At 40.1% G+C, this 19797-nt stretch overlaps 2 protein-coding genes across 5 annotated transcripts in view; one reads left to right on the forward strand and one right to left on the reverse strand.

The window, feature by feature from the left end:
* The window catches only part of PDE8B (phosphodiesterase 8B), a 265975-nt gene extending 261197 nt beyond the window's left edge, over positions 1 to 4778 (forward strand). For all 4 annotated transcript variants that reach the window (XM_059418112.1, XM_059418113.1, XM_059418110.1 and 1 more), the window contains exons 20-22: positions 31 to 198; positions 2306 to 2435; positions 2980 to 4778. In XM_059418112.1, coding sequence (XP_059274095.1) covers positions 31 to 198; positions 2306 to 2435; positions 2980 to 3089 — 408 coding nt within the window. In that variant the 3' untranslated portion in view covers positions 3090 to 4778. The remainder of the gene's footprint in view (positions 1 to 30; positions 199 to 2305; positions 2436 to 2979) is intronic.
* Positions 4779 to 7328: 2550 nt separating this feature from the next.
* The window catches only part of WDR41 (WD repeat domain 41), a 43933-nt gene continuing 31464 nt past the window's right edge, over positions 7329 to 19797 (reverse strand). Inside the window, exons 8-13 of the mRNA XM_059418114.1 lie at positions 18711 to 18821; positions 12670 to 12854; positions 11859 to 11980; positions 10963 to 11051; positions 9958 to 10091; positions 7329 to 7542 (exon numbers count right to left, since the gene is read on the reverse strand). Of these exons, the coding sequence (XP_059274097.1) occupies positions 7390 to 7542; positions 9958 to 10091; positions 10963 to 11051; positions 11859 to 11980; positions 12670 to 12854; positions 18711 to 18821 (794 nt within the window). The 3' untranslated portion in view covers positions 7329 to 7389. The remainder of the gene's footprint in view (positions 7543 to 9957; positions 10092 to 10962; positions 11052 to 11858; positions 11981 to 12669; positions 12855 to 18710; positions 18822 to 19797) is intronic.

The raw sequence follows: 19797 nt of genomic DNA on the forward strand, positions 1-19797 counted from the left end.
TTAACGCTAATATGACCATCTGTCTTCCAGATTGAGGGCAGTGACTGTGAATGCAACCCTACTGGGAAGAACTTTCCTGAAAACCAAATCCTGATCAAGCGTATGATGATAAAGTGTGCTGATGTAGCCAACCCATGTCGCCCCCTGGACCTGTGCATCGAATGGGCTGGGAGGATCTCTGAGGAGTATTTTGCACAGGTACACTGCCTCTCTAGGGAAGCTCCACTTCTCTTCTGGAAATGGCTCCAGGTCATGGAACTCTGGAGATTTTCCAGTTGAGTAGCCATCAATTAATACAGGAATCCTCCCTGGAAAGAAATGGCTCACCCCAGCCTGAAACAGACTTCTGGTTTGACTGATGTGGCTGGCCACTGACCAAAGTCATTCTAGGAGGGGATAAACTGAGCCTCTGGAAGTATCTTTTCATCATCAAAATGTCAGAACCTGAATTTCCACAAACACTGGGCTACCATGCGTTCACTTACCAGGTTATTCTTCTCTCCACTGAGCCCTGTGGGGACACAGAAGTGCAAGATGCACTCCCACTCACGGGCAGCTCATAAACAGCAGGGGAGAGGTGTAGACATAGGTCCACACATTGCTAAAAATAGGAAGTATCTCTAAAGGAGGTATGGTAAATGCTATCTGAGTTCAGACAGATACGTTTCCTAGATGATAAAAAAAGAAGAAAAAAAGAGCTTTGAGGGAATTGGTATTAAAGTTGTGTTTTTATTTTTTGAAAAGATTTAGATATATGGAAATAGGAAAGGACTTCGTGGGAGAGAAAGTATCATGTGTAAAATTAGTAAGGAAGAAAAATAGAATTTTTATATATAAGAATAGCAATATGTAGTTCACTTTGGCAGTGTGAAGGAGTTGAAGGAACAAAATGCAGAAACAAGTAGACCACAAGATGCTTTTGAAATACAGGCCTACTTCCAGGGAAGAGGACTGTGGTACGTATGTGTGATAGAAAGGAAAACGCGCACGCAGCCCCAAGTCCTGCACTGGGGGAGGGCCGGAACGGCGGAGTGTACCACGACGGCAGGATAAAGAATGGTTCATCGTGTCCCAAAGGGCTGGCAGGGAGAGGACAGCCAAGTACTCAGTACGTTAACTGCAGCTTTCAAGGCTGAGAAGAGGAGCTCCAGAAATGGAGAAAAGTAGGGCAGGCAGTCTGACGTTGCCAGAAAGAAGGGGGTTAAGAGTAAAAAATCCGAACTACTCCTTGAACAACAGTGGGGATTTTAAAGATGCCTCAACGATTAATCTGGAATGAGCAAGCTGAGCCAAAAGCTTGTAGGAGGTCATTAATGGGCCGCCCAGGACCCACCGAGGCGGCCTGAAATCCTAGTCCTAATTATTCTCTAAGTACAGGCATGGGAGAGGAACACTTCTAAGTCATTTAATGTAAGTTCCTTGTTCAGCTGTCCTTCTCCCAAAAAGGAATGTACTAATGTTCACAAGCGCTGTGGCCTAAGAATCACAAGTCAGAAACGAGGCCTCTCATGAGCTGGCTTCAGGTTCAGCACACCATCAGGAACATGGGTATCTTAATATTCAGCTCCACACAGGCCGGCCTTACACAAGTAAACATCTACTCTACTGTGCAAAATGCTCAGGCTGACATGCTCCTTGAGAACCGCATGACCAGTACTCAAACCTGAGCAATCCCAGTTTGCCATTCTTTGGAGTAAAAATAGTGTGCTTCAGCTCAACTGCTGAAATGCTTTTCCTCCAGACAACATCACGATGCTGTGCTGTGTGGTGTAAGGGCTTTATGCGGACTTCCCATTTTGTCAGAACACAGAATTTTAAAAGCACATGTACTCAGAGTACTCAGAGGTCAAAACTCATTAATAATTCTTACTGCTTCAATGAGGATATTGGTTAAGTGAAACTGGGTTTTTGAACTTCAGGCACGTGACTCCTGGTACAGTTTGGTGACAGTGCCTGGACTCACGCTAAGGCATAAGCACTGCCCCACCATCACTCCTGCACTCACTGTAAATGGTGGTATCACCAGTGTTAGTACTCAGCGCTACTAGTGGGACTGCGGAAGCCGATCTTCGGAAAGGGGTGAAGAGCTCAGTGCTTCAGGAGGGGCTCTGGGATAGTACAAGTGACCCGAGTCCCTAGCTCATCAGGCAGTTGACTCACAGGAGCCTCAGGAGCTTACTGAACCTAGCGAGGTCTTCATGGTGACAGCTAGAGGAGGACTCGTGTTCAGAGCTGTTCTGAGAAATGAGATGCTGTGACAGCTCCTCGTGTGCCCCAGCCCTGTGTGTGCTCTCATTTCTCGTAGACTGATGAAGAGAAGAGACAGGGGCTCCCTGTGGTGATGCCAGTGTTTGACCGAAATACCTGCAGCATCCCCAAATCCCAGATCTCCTTCATTGACTACTTCATAACAGACATGTTTGATGCTTGGGATGGTAAGAGAGTTGGTGTTTTGCCACCCCACAGGAATACTGTGTTATACTTTATGATGATAACCCTTACTGACACAGGTTGGGCCTAAAGGTATACATGAAATGCTACTTTTGGTTGTGTGTGTGTGGAGATAGCTACCAGCTGTTTGCAGCCAGGTGGGGGGAGGGGGCGCGTAGGCACCTTCTGCATCCCTAGCACCTTGCAGAGAACCTTATGTACAGAAATTTCAGTGGATGTTTGATAATTGCAGCAGTAAGTCTTAACCTCTGGGAAGCAAAGGTTTCCAAAGTTTGCAGGTTTAGCCGTTCCTCAGGGAAACTCTAGAAAGAATACCAACAGCATCTGTGAATCAGAGTAGACCAGATACATTTTGTAATGTTGCTACTAAGTGACTGTATTTAGACTAGTGTTAATAACTTACCTTCCCATGCTTGTATGTGCACTAGGGGACCTCTCTTCCACTTCTGAACCCCAATCTATCTCACAGAGCCCTGGCCTTAAATCTGTTCCGGTCACCTAACTTGTGATTCTTTGATGTCCTTGCAGCCTTTGCCCATCTGCCAGCCCTGATGCAACATTTGGCTGATAACTACAAACACTGGAAGACATTAGATGACCTCAAGTGCAAAAGTCTGAGGCTTCCATCTGATAGCTAAAGCCAAGACAGAGAAGGGGACCTCGGGATCTGCGAAGGGCACTGTGAATCAGTCGTGGAAATAAGAGGCATTACTTTCGAGTGAAAAGGACAGGTGTAGGTTAAAGAGTTGGTGTTTAATATTGGACCTTTGAATTATTTAAGTCCCCAAACTGCATTTTTAGAAAGTTACATTCCGTGAAGAGAAAGACATGTTCTTTTGAACACTTAGTGACAGAACAAACACATGGCAAAATCCTCTGTTCCTACTGTCATCCTGCGTGTCCTCACGAAACCATGGAGCTCATTTACTATATATAACTAGCAGGACACAGCAGCAAAGACGGTGCCTGTGAGCCCATCTTGCTGGATGACCAAGTAGCTTAGCTAGTGTCTCTTACCATAAAAGTCACCTTCACTGTTTAGCTTGACTATTTTCCTCAAGAGTCTCAGCCTGAAGGATTCATAATACCTAAGGGGAAAAAACTATATAAAAAATGAGCAAAACAACTAGGACCAAATCACTGCTAAACTAGTTGGTTTTGTCACCTCTATGGCTAAGCAGTTCCTTTGCTTAATGGTGTGACGAGCAAGGCTGACCACAGCCTTGGCCTGGTGAGTGCCTTCTGTAGACTGGAAGCAGTGGCCTGTGTAGCTGTCTTTCCTAGAAAAGGAATTCATCTTATGATGGGGAGGGACTGACACCTTATTTGGGGGGAATCCAAGAGCTTCCCTTATTTCCGGTTTACAGAGGCAGTCACAAGGCACTAAAGTGAGTATATAGAAGCCATTAAATTTGAATGCCCTTGGATAAACTTTTTTTTTTTTTTTAAGAAAATTTATATACATTTGCTGTTAAAAGTTTTTATTAAAGCACTCTAAATTTGGTGGGTGTAAGTCTGGAGTAGCTTATGCAGTGTACCATCTAGACATCTCTTTTTGGGAAGGGATGGGGAAGTTTCAAAGTTCAGATGTTTTTAACCTATCTATATTTGAAACCTTGCCATTTTGCTTTAATGATGTAAAGAAGAAAAGACTGCACGATGTGTAAATAGATTGGAAAATAGGCATAAGGAGAAGCAGTAAATACTATTTTATGCTCTTAATTGTATGCTAAAAGCTTCTAAAGCACAAGTGCATATTTTTATACAGCTCTTTTGAAAACTTTCTGTGATCTACATAAAGTCAGACTTGAGATTTTCCTTTCTCTTTTACCAAACAACCCTTCTCTATGTATTGTAAATATCAGTAACTCAGTAAACAAAATATCTTCATTTTCCTTTTCAAATCCTCTGTACTCCATGCTGCATTTTAATGAGGTATAAACAGAGGCTGAATTAGTGGAGTAGTAGTTATTTTTTTCAAATGAAAATTGGAATGCAGAACACTTGAAACCAGTACATGGAAAGAAAAAAAAAATGACTTATCACTACATAATGTGCCAATGTTTTTTTCTATGTTTTGTACCAAAAAATGAAATCATATATGACAATTCCACGCAGAGAAATGTATCTAAATTATTTTTGTTAGAAAAGCGAATGTGCTTGGTCAGGACAGCAGCTAGCTTTGTGTTGTAATGCTGCACTATGTAAATGTGATGAAAGTGTTTTTGTGAAGTACTTGTAACTAAATTCCTACAGCCATTTTTCATTCCCAACAGCTGTTTTTATTTTATCTCTTTGGCCTAAACTTTTCATTATTTCAAAATTTCGCTTTAGTGTCCTTTATTTCATGAGTCACACACTTTATTTTCAGACACATTAAATTCAGGATGTCAAAATCCCATTTTAAGGAGCTAAATAACTTGCCTAGGCTTCAGAGACTTGCTCGAGACAAGGACAGTCTTTACCTCGCCATGTCGCTCTCAGTTCCATTTGGTAAGTAACATTTATCAGATGTTTGACATTTTCTGTATGCATGTTACAGCTTACTCCTTGTAATGTCAAATTAAAATGTTAAAGGCTTTAAGACTGCCAGGTACCAAAGCTTTAACACAGCTACAGTCTTAATCAGTGTGTAATCCTCTGAATTGCTAACTAAATATTGCATTCTTCCATACAGTCTTTCAGAAGGTATAAACTATTATAAATGCCTCTTTATATTGGTTTCCTAAAACGTTCTGTGTTGAACACACCCCCACTAATTAAGAAGAATGCTATCTCATATAGGGAGAAGTCATATTAGACCGACTACTTAACTACAAGTTAGTTAGAAGTTACCTGTACAAGTCATTCTTGTACAGGTAACAATATTTTATAATTCTAAGTCAGGACTGGTTTGTCTTAGAGGCAAAGAACAAGCCTTAGGCTGAGAAAGGAATGATACAGTGCCCCTGAAATTTAGGCTCTTGCTTGTAATTTTGTGAAGACAGCTAGAGAAGGAGGTAACAGGATATTTTTAAATAAAAATGACAGGACCCACTACCTACTGTTACTTTGGGTGCTTCAAGTTCAGCATCTAGCAGCAGTCTACACACAACTACTGAGCAGCCATCACATCTGAGCCCTATTAAAATCTCTCCTCTTTCTGAGTGGGAGGCTTCCCTCCAGAAAGATCAGAGGATTGATGGTGGTACTTACAGTACTAGTTGCTCCCAAAACTCACCTAGGGTTTCTGTCACTCCATGGGAACAGATTACTAGCTGAAAATACTAACCCAAAACCTATTAGGAAATACAGCAGTTAACCTGTATAATTCATGGAAGAGGTCTTACACAACTCAAGAAAACAACTTGAAAAACTTAAAAGACCTCATGTAAAATGTCCAAAGAAAAAGTGAGCTAGTAATGGAAGAAGGTCCAGTTATCAAGGAAAATTTTAGAGCCCGAAAATGACTGTGAGATACCTAACTAAAGTGATCAACAACCTGATGCACTAAGACCAGGGCAAAGGGCTAATTGCAAGGTCTTACCTGCATGGGCCTCAGTTTCCTCATTCCTAACATCAGGGCATCAGACTGGCATAGCAACAATTTATAAAGATTCCATTATGGATGAGTGGGAGGAACAGGTGAACTGGCAGAGAGCAAAGGAGCGGGAGTCCTCCTCCTACATGATAACAGGACTCTTTGATCAGCACTTTCAGCATAAGTCCACAATTGACTCCACTTTCTTTTTTAATTTTTATTCTTTAGTACCAAAGGGGAGAAAATATCTGTTCTAAGGCTGGTGGGGTGATAAAGAGGATTAAGTTGGAGTGGTCCTACAAGTAACTACACAAACGAAGCCTTTCTCAAGTCTTTCGTATTGGAGGAATGGTAAGATCAATCAGGCACTTGCGGCCACACTGACCTGGGAAGCACGGTATCTCTTTCCTGCTCTAGCTCTCATTCCAGGCACAAATGAGGGCTGTGTGCTCGTCCAGTCCCACCTAGCTAATAGCCATTCAGCCACTTCACATGGGGGGAGAAAACCACACCCTGGTACGATTCCTATTGACCTGAGTTTGTAGGAATAGTAGCAGGTAAACTACAACAAAAGCATTTAAAGAAATTGGCACCACCAATAAAAAAGGTGGAGTTTAACAGTGAGAGACTCAAGTTGCTCACAGAAGGTTCTTACTTAGTTACTAAAGACCAGGAAATCTGTAGGATGTAGGATATATTTATCACAAAGATTCTTAATCCAAGAGGCTCTAAGGAAAATCAAAGAACAAAAAGCTTCTAATGAATGCCACAGTTTTACTGTTCTATTTCCACCTCCCTCACAGGGTCTAGGTTCAGAAGAAGCAGCTCAAACCCAGCACTCACCCCTTGAGCAGCAGCACACAGCACAGGCTCCTGGAGGTCTCCAGCTGTAAATTCAAGATGTGCTACATCCTATCTGTTGTTCAGTGGATTTCTCATTTTTATCCCAAAATATCTTGTATTTTCTGAAAAGTAGGCTTGTTAAATTTTTAAAACAGGTATAGTTAAAATACTCATTTTGAGAATAAAGGCAGGTACTTTAAATTTCACAAGGGTCTAAATATGAAAGTACATGTAACTTTTTAAAAAATTTTCGTGATAAGAATGTAATTAGAGGGAACAAAATTATACTAAATCAAGTGAGTGAGAGGTTCTGAGCACTATAGACCCATTTCCTCAGTGGTTTCAGGTTACTGCTATGTGAAAAGTCAAAAAACGTATAGTGTATTCTTTGGTGAATGTACTAATACCGGAGAAACAACTTGCAACTCTTGATCTGGGGGTTGGGAGTTTGAGCCCCTCACTGAGTGTGGAGATAACTTAAACTCTTTAAAAAAATAAATAATACATTATAAACTTCAGTATTACCCTATATTTGACATTCAAGGTTCACACACAAGTATTCCAAATTCCTTCAACTAGATGTCAAGATATAAGTCCCCATTCTCCTCTAATTTTTGAAATAATTTTAAACTGCGCAATCCAGATTCTCTTTCTCCATTTTTCCACAAAATAATGAGATGGTCAGCAGAGCACGTCACTAGTCCATGATCTTCGAAGTATAGAAACATCTGTAAAGAAATGTAAAGCTACTGATTATAGGAATTTCAAAGAGAAAAGGTGAGGCTAACACTAGACTAACAGGTGCTTGTAAGGTGGGTAACTTGTAGACTTACTTGAATCTGAATGTCAAACTCATTTTTCATGAGAAATTGTGTAATGGTCTAGCGTTTATCTATATGCTTATATATTTTAATAATCAGAACTATAACAACTATTTTTGTGAAGTACATGAATTCCCACAGCATTTTTCGGTTGTGCTGTAATTCTTCAGGTATTTCAGATTATGTCAGAAGTACAAGGAGAAGTGGACAGTTGGCTACCAGTAAAATGTCTAAATTCCTAATTCGGCAAGATAAACACTGGCTTGAGCTCTCTAATCCGTAAGCATTTACAGAACGCCATCTGTATGCTCTGGTCCCTACCAAGAAGAAGGTTCTAGTTCAGTTGTGAAATCACATCATAGTTGAAACAAAGACCATGTAACCAGGGTACTAAAAAATGTAGGATTTGCCACAGAAAGAGAAGACCTAGATGAGTAGATGAGTAACCACTGAAACTGTCAAAACTTCAAAAACCTAAAACTTCCCAACTGAAGGGAAGGTCATACCTGATGAAGAAAAGAAGAATTTAAAAAAAGAGCTAATGAGAAGGCAGCAGAGCTACCTCTGGAGTAGAGAGCAGAGCTTGGCAAAGGCAAGAATGAAACGAAGGAGAAAAACACAATATCGAAGAACAGGATGGGAGTTTTCTCTGAAATAATTTTGAACAAAACAGGATAAGGCCTCAGCTGATGATCTCTAAGTGAAGAGGGGGAGGAAGGGGAGCAAAATACTACAGGTAACAGGATTGGCTAGAAAGTAAGGGTAAGAACATAAAAGGAATGAGGAAATTCAGGAAGCACCAAAAGGGAGCCAAGATTTTTCTGAAAGAAGCCAGAGATTTAAAAAAAAAAAAAAAGCTTTAATGTCAACACTTTAAGGAAAATTCCTCAGGTCTACACTATGGCAAATATGCCACTATGAAGGTTACCCCCACCATTTTTTTTTTTTTTTTAAGATAAATATACTTGAGGGAGACTCCCCACTGAGCAGGGAGTCCGATGCAGGGCTCGATCCCAGGAACCTAAGATCATGACCTGAGTCGAAAGCAGATGCTTACCTGACTGAGCCACTCAGGTGCCCTTAAGCCCCGCTATTTAAACACCTTTAGTGGGGTATCTACTGTTTTAAAAATAAAGCCAAAATTCACCAGCCTTACAGGCAAGGACATTCACAATCTGATGCAAAACTGCTTTCTCAGGCTTTCTCTCCTCCTAATGTCTGTTCACAGAAAACCACTGCTCTGGCCTAGCCAGTCTGCTCCTGCCTCCACGTCAATACAATGTTTGCACTTCTACCACATTCTATTCTCCCCAGTCCCACACTACACAACGGCCACCTAAGCGAAAGCAGAGTTAAGAAGCAGAACAAAAGGAAAGCAACTGGGCTAGTGTTAGAGGGAAGCAAGGATAAACAAGACCCAATACCCAACATTAGGGAACTTGGGGGCACAAGGCTATGTCCACCCTCTGCAACCTTCTAATTCCTAAGCACTCACTGTTTATAATCATCTGGGCCTGCCTGAGCAGCTCAGGGTAACAACTTACTTGGGCTGTGTCCTTCCTCTCTCTAAGATCCAAGAGGGCAAGGATTATCCTACGAGTATCTTTGTGAACTCCAGTGTCAAGTCTGCTGCCTAAAATCTAGGAAATGACTGGTAAGTGTGGTGCTGCTCCTAAGCATAAACACACATTCAAATGAAGAGTAGAGTCTGCTGCTCCCTGGCTGTGAACCAGCGGAGAACAATGGAAGACATTCATTACTTAGGGCTCTGCTTATAGATGATTACCAGTTCTGCTCATCTTACCTCGAATGATCTTATTCCCTTCATTAGAGGCAATATTATAAATATTATAGTAAATTTAGTAAATGCTAACGTATTTGGATTTCCACAAGTTAAGAGTTGTGTACATATTACAATTCTTAACTAATATTTTCATATATGTACAGCAATAACCAATGACCTAAGACTTAGGAAAACTAACAAAATACGATCCTTCAAAAGAAGGTTAAAAACAGTGCTCTGTTCCAGTCTGCAAGGCTTTAACTCTACATATATAATGCAACCCTCCATACACCCTCTACTACTGTTAGGTATTCAACATGATTCATGCTGTCCGATTCTCAGCTGTCTCCATCTCCTAAATAATTGTGGTTAAGCCCAATTTTAGAAGGAACACATTCCTTGCTTCCTCACATCATGTCTTAATTGCACATGCTATAACCTATCCATGTTTGGACTGAGCAAAAACATACAAAGAAAAAAAAAAAAACAGGTCTTTATATGAATGCCCTAAACCTTTATATGCCTATTAAAAATAGTACCTCCACGGATGAGGAGTGTCCAATCAAATCTCCAATAAGCTCCAATGAACATGGAGGGGCATTTTCTTGTTGCTTTTTAACAGGCTGGCTGGCTTGTTTGTTCACTCTTCCAAATCCCCACATGTTAAAAAAACCTAGAAAAACAATCATTTCGATCACTTCCAAAATTACTGTGCTCTTTACTTCAAATATAAGATCAGAAAAACAGAAAATTTAAATGCAAAGATGTTCTGTACTTAGTTTAGTCAAGGGCTAAGGCAATGGTATGAAACACTAAGCTAGGGTTTTTGTAAATCTGTTACTTCGTTTCATCTTAACTACCAGGTTTGCTGCTCATTTCTTTTATTGGCCCCACCTACCCACTGGTGAAGGTGTAGTAACATGACAAAAATGCACTGGGAATCAAAATCTCCTCTCTCAAAGAGGAGAGCAGTAAAAGGCCTGGATGTCAGTGTCCAAAAAAAGAAGTCACAACACAGATCTATCAACGAAGGGTAGATGAACAGCAACGTGTGTCCAAAACAGTATCCCAGCACTTAACCTGACCAGAAGAAACTCCAGAGGTACCAGCACCTGAGTTCTTACACAAAGGTTGCTAATGAGCCAATATTTTGTTTTTCAAACCAAACACCTGCAGGTCAAGAGCTTGTGAGATTATGATACAAACACAAAAGTGTTTTTTTCCCATAAACTGAGTTTGATATCAATGCTTCCAGGCTGAAAGAACACTTAATTTGATATCTGATGGTACAAAGCCTCCTTGCCTATCAAGCATTATGACAGACAATGAATAATTACTTTAATGGGCCATATGTTCAGAAATGAGAGTTTCCCTGAGAACAATAAAATACTAGTTGACTTGAAGAAAAACAGGCAGTTCTGCATTAAAGCAATATTAAGATATGAATCCGAGATCCCGATTAGCATAAGCATCACAGTGTACAAGACTCCTGTGCTGCACATAACCGCCAGCCCTCTGCCTTTCATATAAGAAAAGACACGCACCTGTTGGGACAGGTTCAGCGGCAAGCTGCTGTTTTTCTCTTAACTCCCAAATGCGTACACTGCCATCTTCTGAGCATGAGATTAACTGCCTGTCAAAACAGAAAATGTGTGATAAAAAGAGAATGCACCATGGAGGGCCAGTGCTACATTTGCGGTGAAAAATCAGTGGAGCCCTCAGCTGCTTTTCTCCAGCTCTCGGCAGGAGCTGATAAAAATCCCAATTTAACATGACTTCACAATGCAAAGTAAAAGCACTCTTTGGGAGGGGCAGCCATTATACTGTTAAACTGGCTCAAATGATAAATACCCCATCCCATTTTGTAAAACACAGAGTGTGTATTACACTTGCACAATATCCTGATCCATCCCCCCTTTCCCACCTCTTACTCTAGCTCTTGTCAGGGTGGCTCTCACACTAAAAGTATCCTGCATAGAAAATAGTATTTCCTTCCTGTGACTTCATCGCTAGAAATGCAGCAGCCAAATTTATAGTGACAGGAAAGCCCTCGCTTAGTAGCCTCACACTACAAGATGACCATTTCTTTCTGGCCATGGACAACTACAACGAAAAGATGATTTTATGGAAAATCTAACAAGAAAAATGAGCACACAGCACCCAAAAGTCTTTGTCTTTTTAAATAAATACCAAATTTTAATGTTATCTCTCCTTATAACAAAACTCCATGTAATTCATTTGAACCCTGCTTCTTGTAAATGTTGTAACACACTGCCACAAACTCTTCTGTTAGAGACAGCCATGGGTATTCTCCATATCCAAAAAAATTTACCAGATCAAACCAGGGGCCAGATAAGCTTTGCCACTGGAGAAATTACCTTGGAGGCACTGGGAAATGTGAGTTTCTTTCATCTGTTATAGAGCAGATGGGAATGTGTACCTGTTCGGAAGTTTGGCAATATGCAGGACGTTAGAGTCGTGGGCGCTTTTCTGGCAAGCAATCACACGCTTCATTTGAAGGTTATACACATATAAACCCCTTCCAACTGCAGCAAATACATTCTGGTGGGGAGGGAAAGTTGAGAAATGGGCATAAAATTAGTACTTGCCACTACACAGCAGAACAGATTTCCAGCCCAACTATGACATCAGAAAGCCATGTTACCTTCCCTATTCCTAGCTTTTAGTCCTAACTACCGTACTGCCCCCTGAAGTGCAAAGGAAAGCTCAGGGCAGTTGAAAGGCAGGAGGACACAACCACCAGCACAGAAGTTCTGCATGTTACATGCCTGAGCATCACCTTCCCTCACTGAACTATGACACAGAGAGAGCAGCTATGGCTGCAGAATGGCCCTACTGCGGAAGCTGCTGAAGTACCACTGCAGCTGTCATTCACATAACACACTATCCCTACGACAGTACTTAGCTTCTTTTTGCCTGGACAACATGAGTAAAATTACCTGCACTCCACATCTTAAGCATCCAAGAGACCTATAAAGGACACAAGGAAGTGTATGCTATAGGGACACTATCGTCTTAAGAGCCTCTGAAGGATTTGCAAAAACATTTTTCCAAATGTATTATTAGAAATACCTTTTTACTAAAACAACTTCAACCTTACGAAGGTCCTTTCACCAATATTTATGTTATTACGACAGCCTCACAACATCTCATTACATCCCATTAAGGTGAGGAGAGCAAGTACTATTGCCAATTCCCTTCCCTTCCCTCCCCCCGCCTTTTTATCTTACCTCTTCATCCCATGTGAAATGATGAATAGAAATGTCGTTTGGTTTTTGGCAGAGTTTTATTTCTTGCTGGGTGTCCAGTTGTGGAGATGGGTCCCAGAAGTTGCATTCACAGGCCTGCACAGACCAGTCCAGGATATCCCAGATGATCATTTCTCCAACATGGGAGCCAGTTACAAAACTCACATCTAGGCAGAGTTCATTTTTGCCTCATTAGTTATCATTTTACAGAGGTTAAAGGTAAAAAAAGGAATGGACTACCTACTAGTAATGCTCTATAAAACAACATTTAGAAGAGTGAAATACCTAGAAGCCAAACAGATATATATAACAGAACAGCAAGAAAGAGACTCAAGTCTACTTAGTTTTTTAGTATGTGACAACAGCATTTTAATTCAGTGAGGAAAGAAATGCCTCACACTGGATTATCTGGTTAACTAACTGAAGACTAGAAATAAAAGAACCTTACCTTGGATCGTGTACTGTTTAGAAAATGGGCCTTTCTCTGGTGTCTCTCTTTTCCTGTCACAGTATTACCATACTCACACTTGTGACACCGGATGTGTGCTGGCTTTTCCCACACCAAGCCATTCTGTGACTCTAGCTGAGCGTCCTACAATTTAACTCATTCTGACACTCTACCTGGAGGTAGCATCACATGCCAGCTGCAAGTCCAGGTTGTTACCTGTGCTTCTGACCAATCAGCTCTAAGTCAGAGGTTCTCAGCGCCCCCTCAGGTTCAACTGATTTGCCAGAGCACCTCACAGACCTCAGGAAAAGTTTCCTGTTTGCCATGAAAGGATACGATAAAGGACAGAGATGAACATCCAGAAGGAGATCTGTAGGACAAGGTGTGTGGGGAGGGCTAGAGGACTGTGGAGCTTCCCTGTCTCTTCCATGTTCTCTCCAAGTCTGCGGCTCTCCCAGCACCTCCACGTGGGGGGCAGTCTGGAAGCTCTCCAAACCCCACACTCCTGGGATTTTTATGGAGGCCTCCTCAGGTAGGCATGATCAATTATTAACTCCATCTCCAGCCCCTCTCTGGAGAAGGAGGGAGGAGCTAAAAATTCCAAGTTTCTAATCAGCATGTGGGTCTTTCTGATGACCAGCCCCCATCCAGAAGCCCACTAAGAAATAATGGTCTCATTACAACCAAAGACAATCCTACCACCCAGAAAATTCCAAGAGATTTAGGAGCTCCTATGTCAAGAAATATTAGACCAAATATTAGAACAAAAGATGCTCCTTGTGCTCTTATCACTTAAGAAATTATGGGGGTTTTAGGAGCTCTGTGCCAGGAACTGGGAGCAGAGACCAATGTATTTTTTCTATTATTTTACATATGCCAAAGTAAATTTCAAATATATTAGAACATTAAAGGTGCTTAAAGGAGGGGCACCTGGATGGCTCACTAAGTTAAGTGTTTGGTGGACTATTGGTTTCAAGCTCAGGTCATGGTCTCATGGTTGTGAGCTGAGTCTCCTTCCCCTGCTCACTCAAGTGTATGCACTCGCTTTCTCTCTAAAGTAAGTAAAATCTTTTTAAAAAGATGCTTAGGGCTGCCTGGGTGGCTCAGTGGGTTAAGCCTCTGCCTTCAGCTCAGGTCATGATCTCAAAGTCCTGGGATCGAGTCCCACATCGGGCTCTCTGCTAGGCAGGGAGCCTGCTTCCTCCTCTCTCTCTCTATACTTGTGATCTCTTCCTGTTAAATAAATAAAATCTTTAAAAAAAAAAAAAAGATGCTTAAAGGATTGAAAAAATAAAGGTAAATGCTTTTATAAATGAGCAGTGCTAAAAAGCTCTATAAAAGGCAGGGTGGAGAAAGATTTATGTGTAAATATCTGCTCAGCAAAAAAAAAAAAAACAAAACATATTTAAATGACAAAAGGATGGAAACACTTGCAATTCAGATGTCAAAGTGGGTCTGTTATACTTGATACATAAGGAGCTCCTAGAAACCACTAAAAATAAGACAAATACTCCAGGAGAGAAATGGGGAAAAGACCTGAATAGGCAAAACAAAAAATACAAATGGTCAGTAATGATGTGAAAAGTTACTCAATTTCCTTAATAATCAAATCTAAAAGCAGTAAGATACTACTTATTGATGTGAAAACTGGAAAAAATTAAAAAAAAAAAAAACAGGAAAATACCCAATGCTGGCAGTAGCATAGGAAATCAACACACTTCGGGCCTACTAATGTCCTAGTACAAACTGCTATCGTCCTTTCAAGTTTGTTGATATGCATCAAAACCTTTAAAAAAAAATGTAAACCCATTGATCCAACAATTCTACTTCTAGGAATTTATCCTTAGGAAAGTAGGTAAAAGATATTATATGACAAGGTTATTATACATATTATTAAAAATATGAAGATAAGTATCTAAATATCTAGTTGGGGACTTAATAAATAAGACATCTGCAAAATAAAAATAGTAATGCTATTATTAAAAATTGAGTTGTAAAAGTACGTTTCTATTGCTTTAGAAATATACCCATAACATAGTATGACAAAACAACAAGCCATATGTGTATATATCTACATATGCACAGAAAAATGTCTAGAAGGATATGGATGACCAGTGCTTAATTCTATAGCATGGGACAATTTTTATTCTTCATGTTTCTGTTTTCTCATTTTCCTACTATGAGTATGTATTACTTGTATAATAACAAGTTTTTATAACCTTAAAATAAAATTAGCCAACTAAGAAACCTTATAAATTACATATGTAATAGAAAATGGACAACTGGGGTGCCCGGGTAGCTCAGTCCGTTGACCAGCTGCCTTTGGCTTAGGTCATGATCCCGGAGTCCTGGGATGGAGCCCTGCATCCAGCATCCTGCTTGGGAGGGAGTCTGCTTCTCCCTCTGCCTGTTGCTCCCCGTGCTTATGTTCTCTCTCTCTCTATCTCAAATAAATAAAAATCTTTTTAAAAAGAAAAAAAAAAAGAGAGACAACTGTTGACACTAAAAATTATCTTAAAGAAATTAATTTATTTTAATCCTACATATTTGGTAAGGTAGAATAGAACAATACAATGTGAGTCTAAAAACCCAAGTTCTAATTGTGGCTCTATTACTAGCCCCTGGTCCTCAAAAAATCACTTAACTTTTTCTATCTTCGATTTCTTATGCATTAAATGAGGATGAGTGTAAAAATCCAATAACAAATGTGTAGCTATTTTAAGAAAGCATCTAATGTTATCTTTGAGTTCCCAGGATTACTCTGAGTCCCCAGTATTATTCCATAATGATGGTATTAAGACATCCAGTTATTTGTAATGTAAGAAATCAAAGATGAGTTAATTATGATTTCATTATTCCATTTATCAAATGAACCATGACATAAATATCTAATTACTAGATGAACAATCTCTTAGAAATAAAAAAAATTACCAACAATCATACATGTAAACATTATTTTGTCTTGGTTCCAAGTCCAATTTCTATGTTTGTTAACAGACTACAGAATTTGCTATGTGAAGAAACAAGTGCACTTCTCATCTGTGCAGAGAAGTAAGTTTCTAATTTTATTAGTGGGACGGTTAAAGTAGTACTACTCTTTCCATGACCTTCCTTTCCATCCCTTTCCCTCCTCTTTCCAATTTCATTCAAACTACAAAAGAACCAGAAAAGTGAAGGTGTGAAGATTCTTGACACTAATTCTGCATGTGTCATTTTAACAGTTAACTTAACCCCAAGACCACTGAGCTGCCTGCTCTGACTTAATTCTCCCAAATGTCTGTGATTCATCTATGCGTTAGAAATAAAGTATTCGTGCCCAGTTGGAATTTTTCACCTAAAACAAAATACTGGTATTCAGCTAAGTAAGTGTAATTTATCACTGTGTAATATATATTCCCAAAGAGGTCACTCAAAATGTTTCACACAAAACCACCTCAATGATATATATGGATGGATTTTCATCCAATGTAAGTATCAAAAGTCACTTAGTATGAAATCTTACTCTTGTAATTGTCTATCCTTCCCTCACAAGTACTAATGATTTGTGATTACCATACCATGGTGTCAAAACAAGAAAAGGAATAAAATGAAGAAGCACCAGAGCCTTTTGCTAGAAGGCATAAACAAAGTTATCCTATATGTCTGTGTTAGAAAACCTTCTGCTCACACACTCAGATATCTCTGGCCAACCTGTTATTCATTATCCACATTTGTGGCAATTCTGTCCTACCATTCTAAGGTTGCCCGGGCACCTCAATGAAAAAGTACTTCCCCTGTGAAGTACAAACCCAGTAACTATCCACATCCTCCATGATAACTGTGGGGAAAAGACACAGGGCTGAGAATGGAGCTGGGAATTACACAACAGAACCGTATCAGGATCACTGAAATCTGCAGTACAGCAAACATGCCTACATACAAAATATGACTGTCATAATATCATTTTTAAATTCTAACAGACTCTTTGTCCATATATGATTCCTCAATACGCTTCTGACTTTTTTTTTTTTTTTTTTTTTGTAGTGTAATTTTATGGTCAGGGAGTTAATAAAGTAGAAAGTACTAAGGGTTTCCTGTAATTTTCATTACCAATTTTTTGATTCTGGATTTCCATTTTCCTTCCCTTAAGAAGTTGCAAAGAAATACCTAAAGAACACTTTCTTGTTTAAACTGTCACAAGCTTCTTTGCATATCACGCAGCAAAAGAAATGTCACAAGGTTAGGGCCTTCTGAGTAACCTCCCATCACCTTCACTGAGGAACCCTGCGGGACCAATGGTACCGATGCTCCATCACTAAACAACTAGGCCTGACCAGTGTAATGGGCCAGGGCACTGCTGTGCTTTGGTTAGCAGCTCCAGGGCCTTGGAGCTAAGGGCTCAGTGTCAGAGAGTCCCCGAGTAAGAGCTTGTCTTTTGTGCTGCCCACCATGGCAAAAGAAAGTCAGAGCCACCAGAGAAAAATAAATGGGTGCTCCCAACATGTTAACTTCTATCACCACAGACAACCTCGTCTTTCGAAAGCCCTGCAGCTGGGTTGTATAAGAAGATGGCTATCAGGGAAGAGGACTTTGCAGCTGGAAAGGGCATTCTCACACATATATCTGAAAAGGTGATTCAGTGGCAGGAAAATGGAAGACTGCATTTGGTGCTATCTGTATTCACCTTTGTTTTTCCTTCATGCTTATTATACAAAGTATCACTCAAAAAGAGCCAACCCAGGGCTCAGGTCAGGGAGGGCCGTCCAGTCCTCCCACTATATCATATTCACAGCATCCGCACAGTTTCTTTCACAGTTTCCTTCAGACTGTCATCAAACGAAAGCCACCCAGGACTCCTCTCCTATGAACGTGGAGTGCAGATCCCCCAGCAGAGATCTGATGATACAGAGGGGTCACTATATCTGAAAGTCAGCCAGCTGAATGCCAGGACTGGGTCTGCGATCCTCCCCTGCCATTGGATAAGAGAGTCACCTCACAGGAGATGATGATTAATATCACTATGACTCCAAATAAGATGTCTGGAAAGTCAAATCACACAACTACCAGGAAGGGCAAATGCGACCCAACTTCTGCAGACCTTTCCTTTATCTTGGTGGTATTCTCTGGCAGTCTTCAATCATGATTCCACCCCGCTTGAACCTGCTCCTTCTGCTCTAAGTGTGTATCTTGCTATATGATACTGTACTGTGTGGTCTATAGAAGAAAAACTAACCAGAACCATTTGCCAAAAATGCTGAAATGCTCCTAAGTGTTAGTATTTATAGCCCACGACACTCATCCCACAGCTACCACATAGCACCTGAAATAATCATGCTCCCTCCATCATCTTTTTTCTCTGCCTCATTCTATTTTTCTTATTCTTACCTCTTAGATGTACCAATCTATGAAACTTGGATCAGTTCCACTGGCTTAAACCTCAGAATTATTAGACTGCTGATCCTTATTAGTGTAAAGCATTATTTAAATGATGGTAATTACATAATCATAAAATAAAACAAGACTAAAGTTCAGAACAGGTTCTGTTAACAAGTGCAAAATTTTACAGAAAATAAACAGGTACACACTATAAGCTTACCATTGACATTAACCATTGAGAGAATATTATCCTGGTGATCAAGGAGGCGCTTAATTTCAAGAATATCCCATTCTACTGATTCTTCTGTGGGTGCTACCAGCCGGAAAATTACTAAATGAAAATAAAGATATAATTTTATTAAAATGGTCAAAGAAGATGATAGAATACTATTTCTGCTCAAAAAGTTAACATCTCATTAAGTGATAAAGATCTAAAATATTGAAAAACCCATGGCACCTGGGTGGCTCAGTCACTGAGCATCTGCCTTCGGCTCAGGTCATGATCCCAGGGTCCTGGGACTAAGCCCCACATCAGGCTCCCTGCTCATCGGGAAGCCTGCTTCTCCCTCTCCCACTCCCTCTGCTTATGTTCCCTCTTTCTCTGTCAAATAAATAAAATCTTTTAAAAAATAGTAATAAAATAAAATATTGAAAAACCCATCTCCAAAAAAAGCCTTACTCATACTAGAGTGTATCTTTCAAATGACTGAGATGTTCGAGATGATTTACTAAAATCCCAAGTGAGTGTGTCTTTACAATTGTTCCTTTATTAAAACTCTTCTAAGCCCAGAAGTTTCCATTCTATCTAGAGCTTCAGTGCAAGTCTGGCTATCCTGCCTCCATCTCTCCTGGCCAGTAACTGGTCCATCTACAACCTAGAATCATCTTCATCATCAGCTTTCTCTACTCATTTTCTCAGGTCAGTAAGCACTGCTACAAAAGAAGCTACAAATTCATGTTTAACTTCAATTCAGCAAAGACTTCAGCAGCTATTAATTTTTTAACATTTTCTTGATACTCAGGCATACACTACTGAATTATAAATTCTCTGAAAATGTGCCTCCTATTTTTGTGTGTCACAGATGTTCAATGTATTCCTTTAATATACTTTTGACAATAATAGATGTTCAGTGTGTTGCTTTACTCATCATCTGACTTTAACAAATAGTTTTATTTAAACTTGTATAGATCCTAACTTTAATATAGAAAACCCAAAAATCAAATCAACAGGAGTGATTCTATCAACATTTACTAAACATCTATTATGTTCCAGCAACTTAGACATCAAGTGTGAAGAAGGCCCAGTC

The sequence above is a fragment of the Mustela nigripes genome, chromosome 12 (genome assembly GCF_022355385.1).
Source record: "Mustela nigripes isolate SB6536 chromosome 12, MUSNIG.SB6536, whole genome shotgun sequence".
Classification (NCBI taxonomy): domain Eukaryota; kingdom Metazoa; phylum Chordata; class Mammalia; order Carnivora; family Mustelidae; genus Mustela; species Mustela nigripes.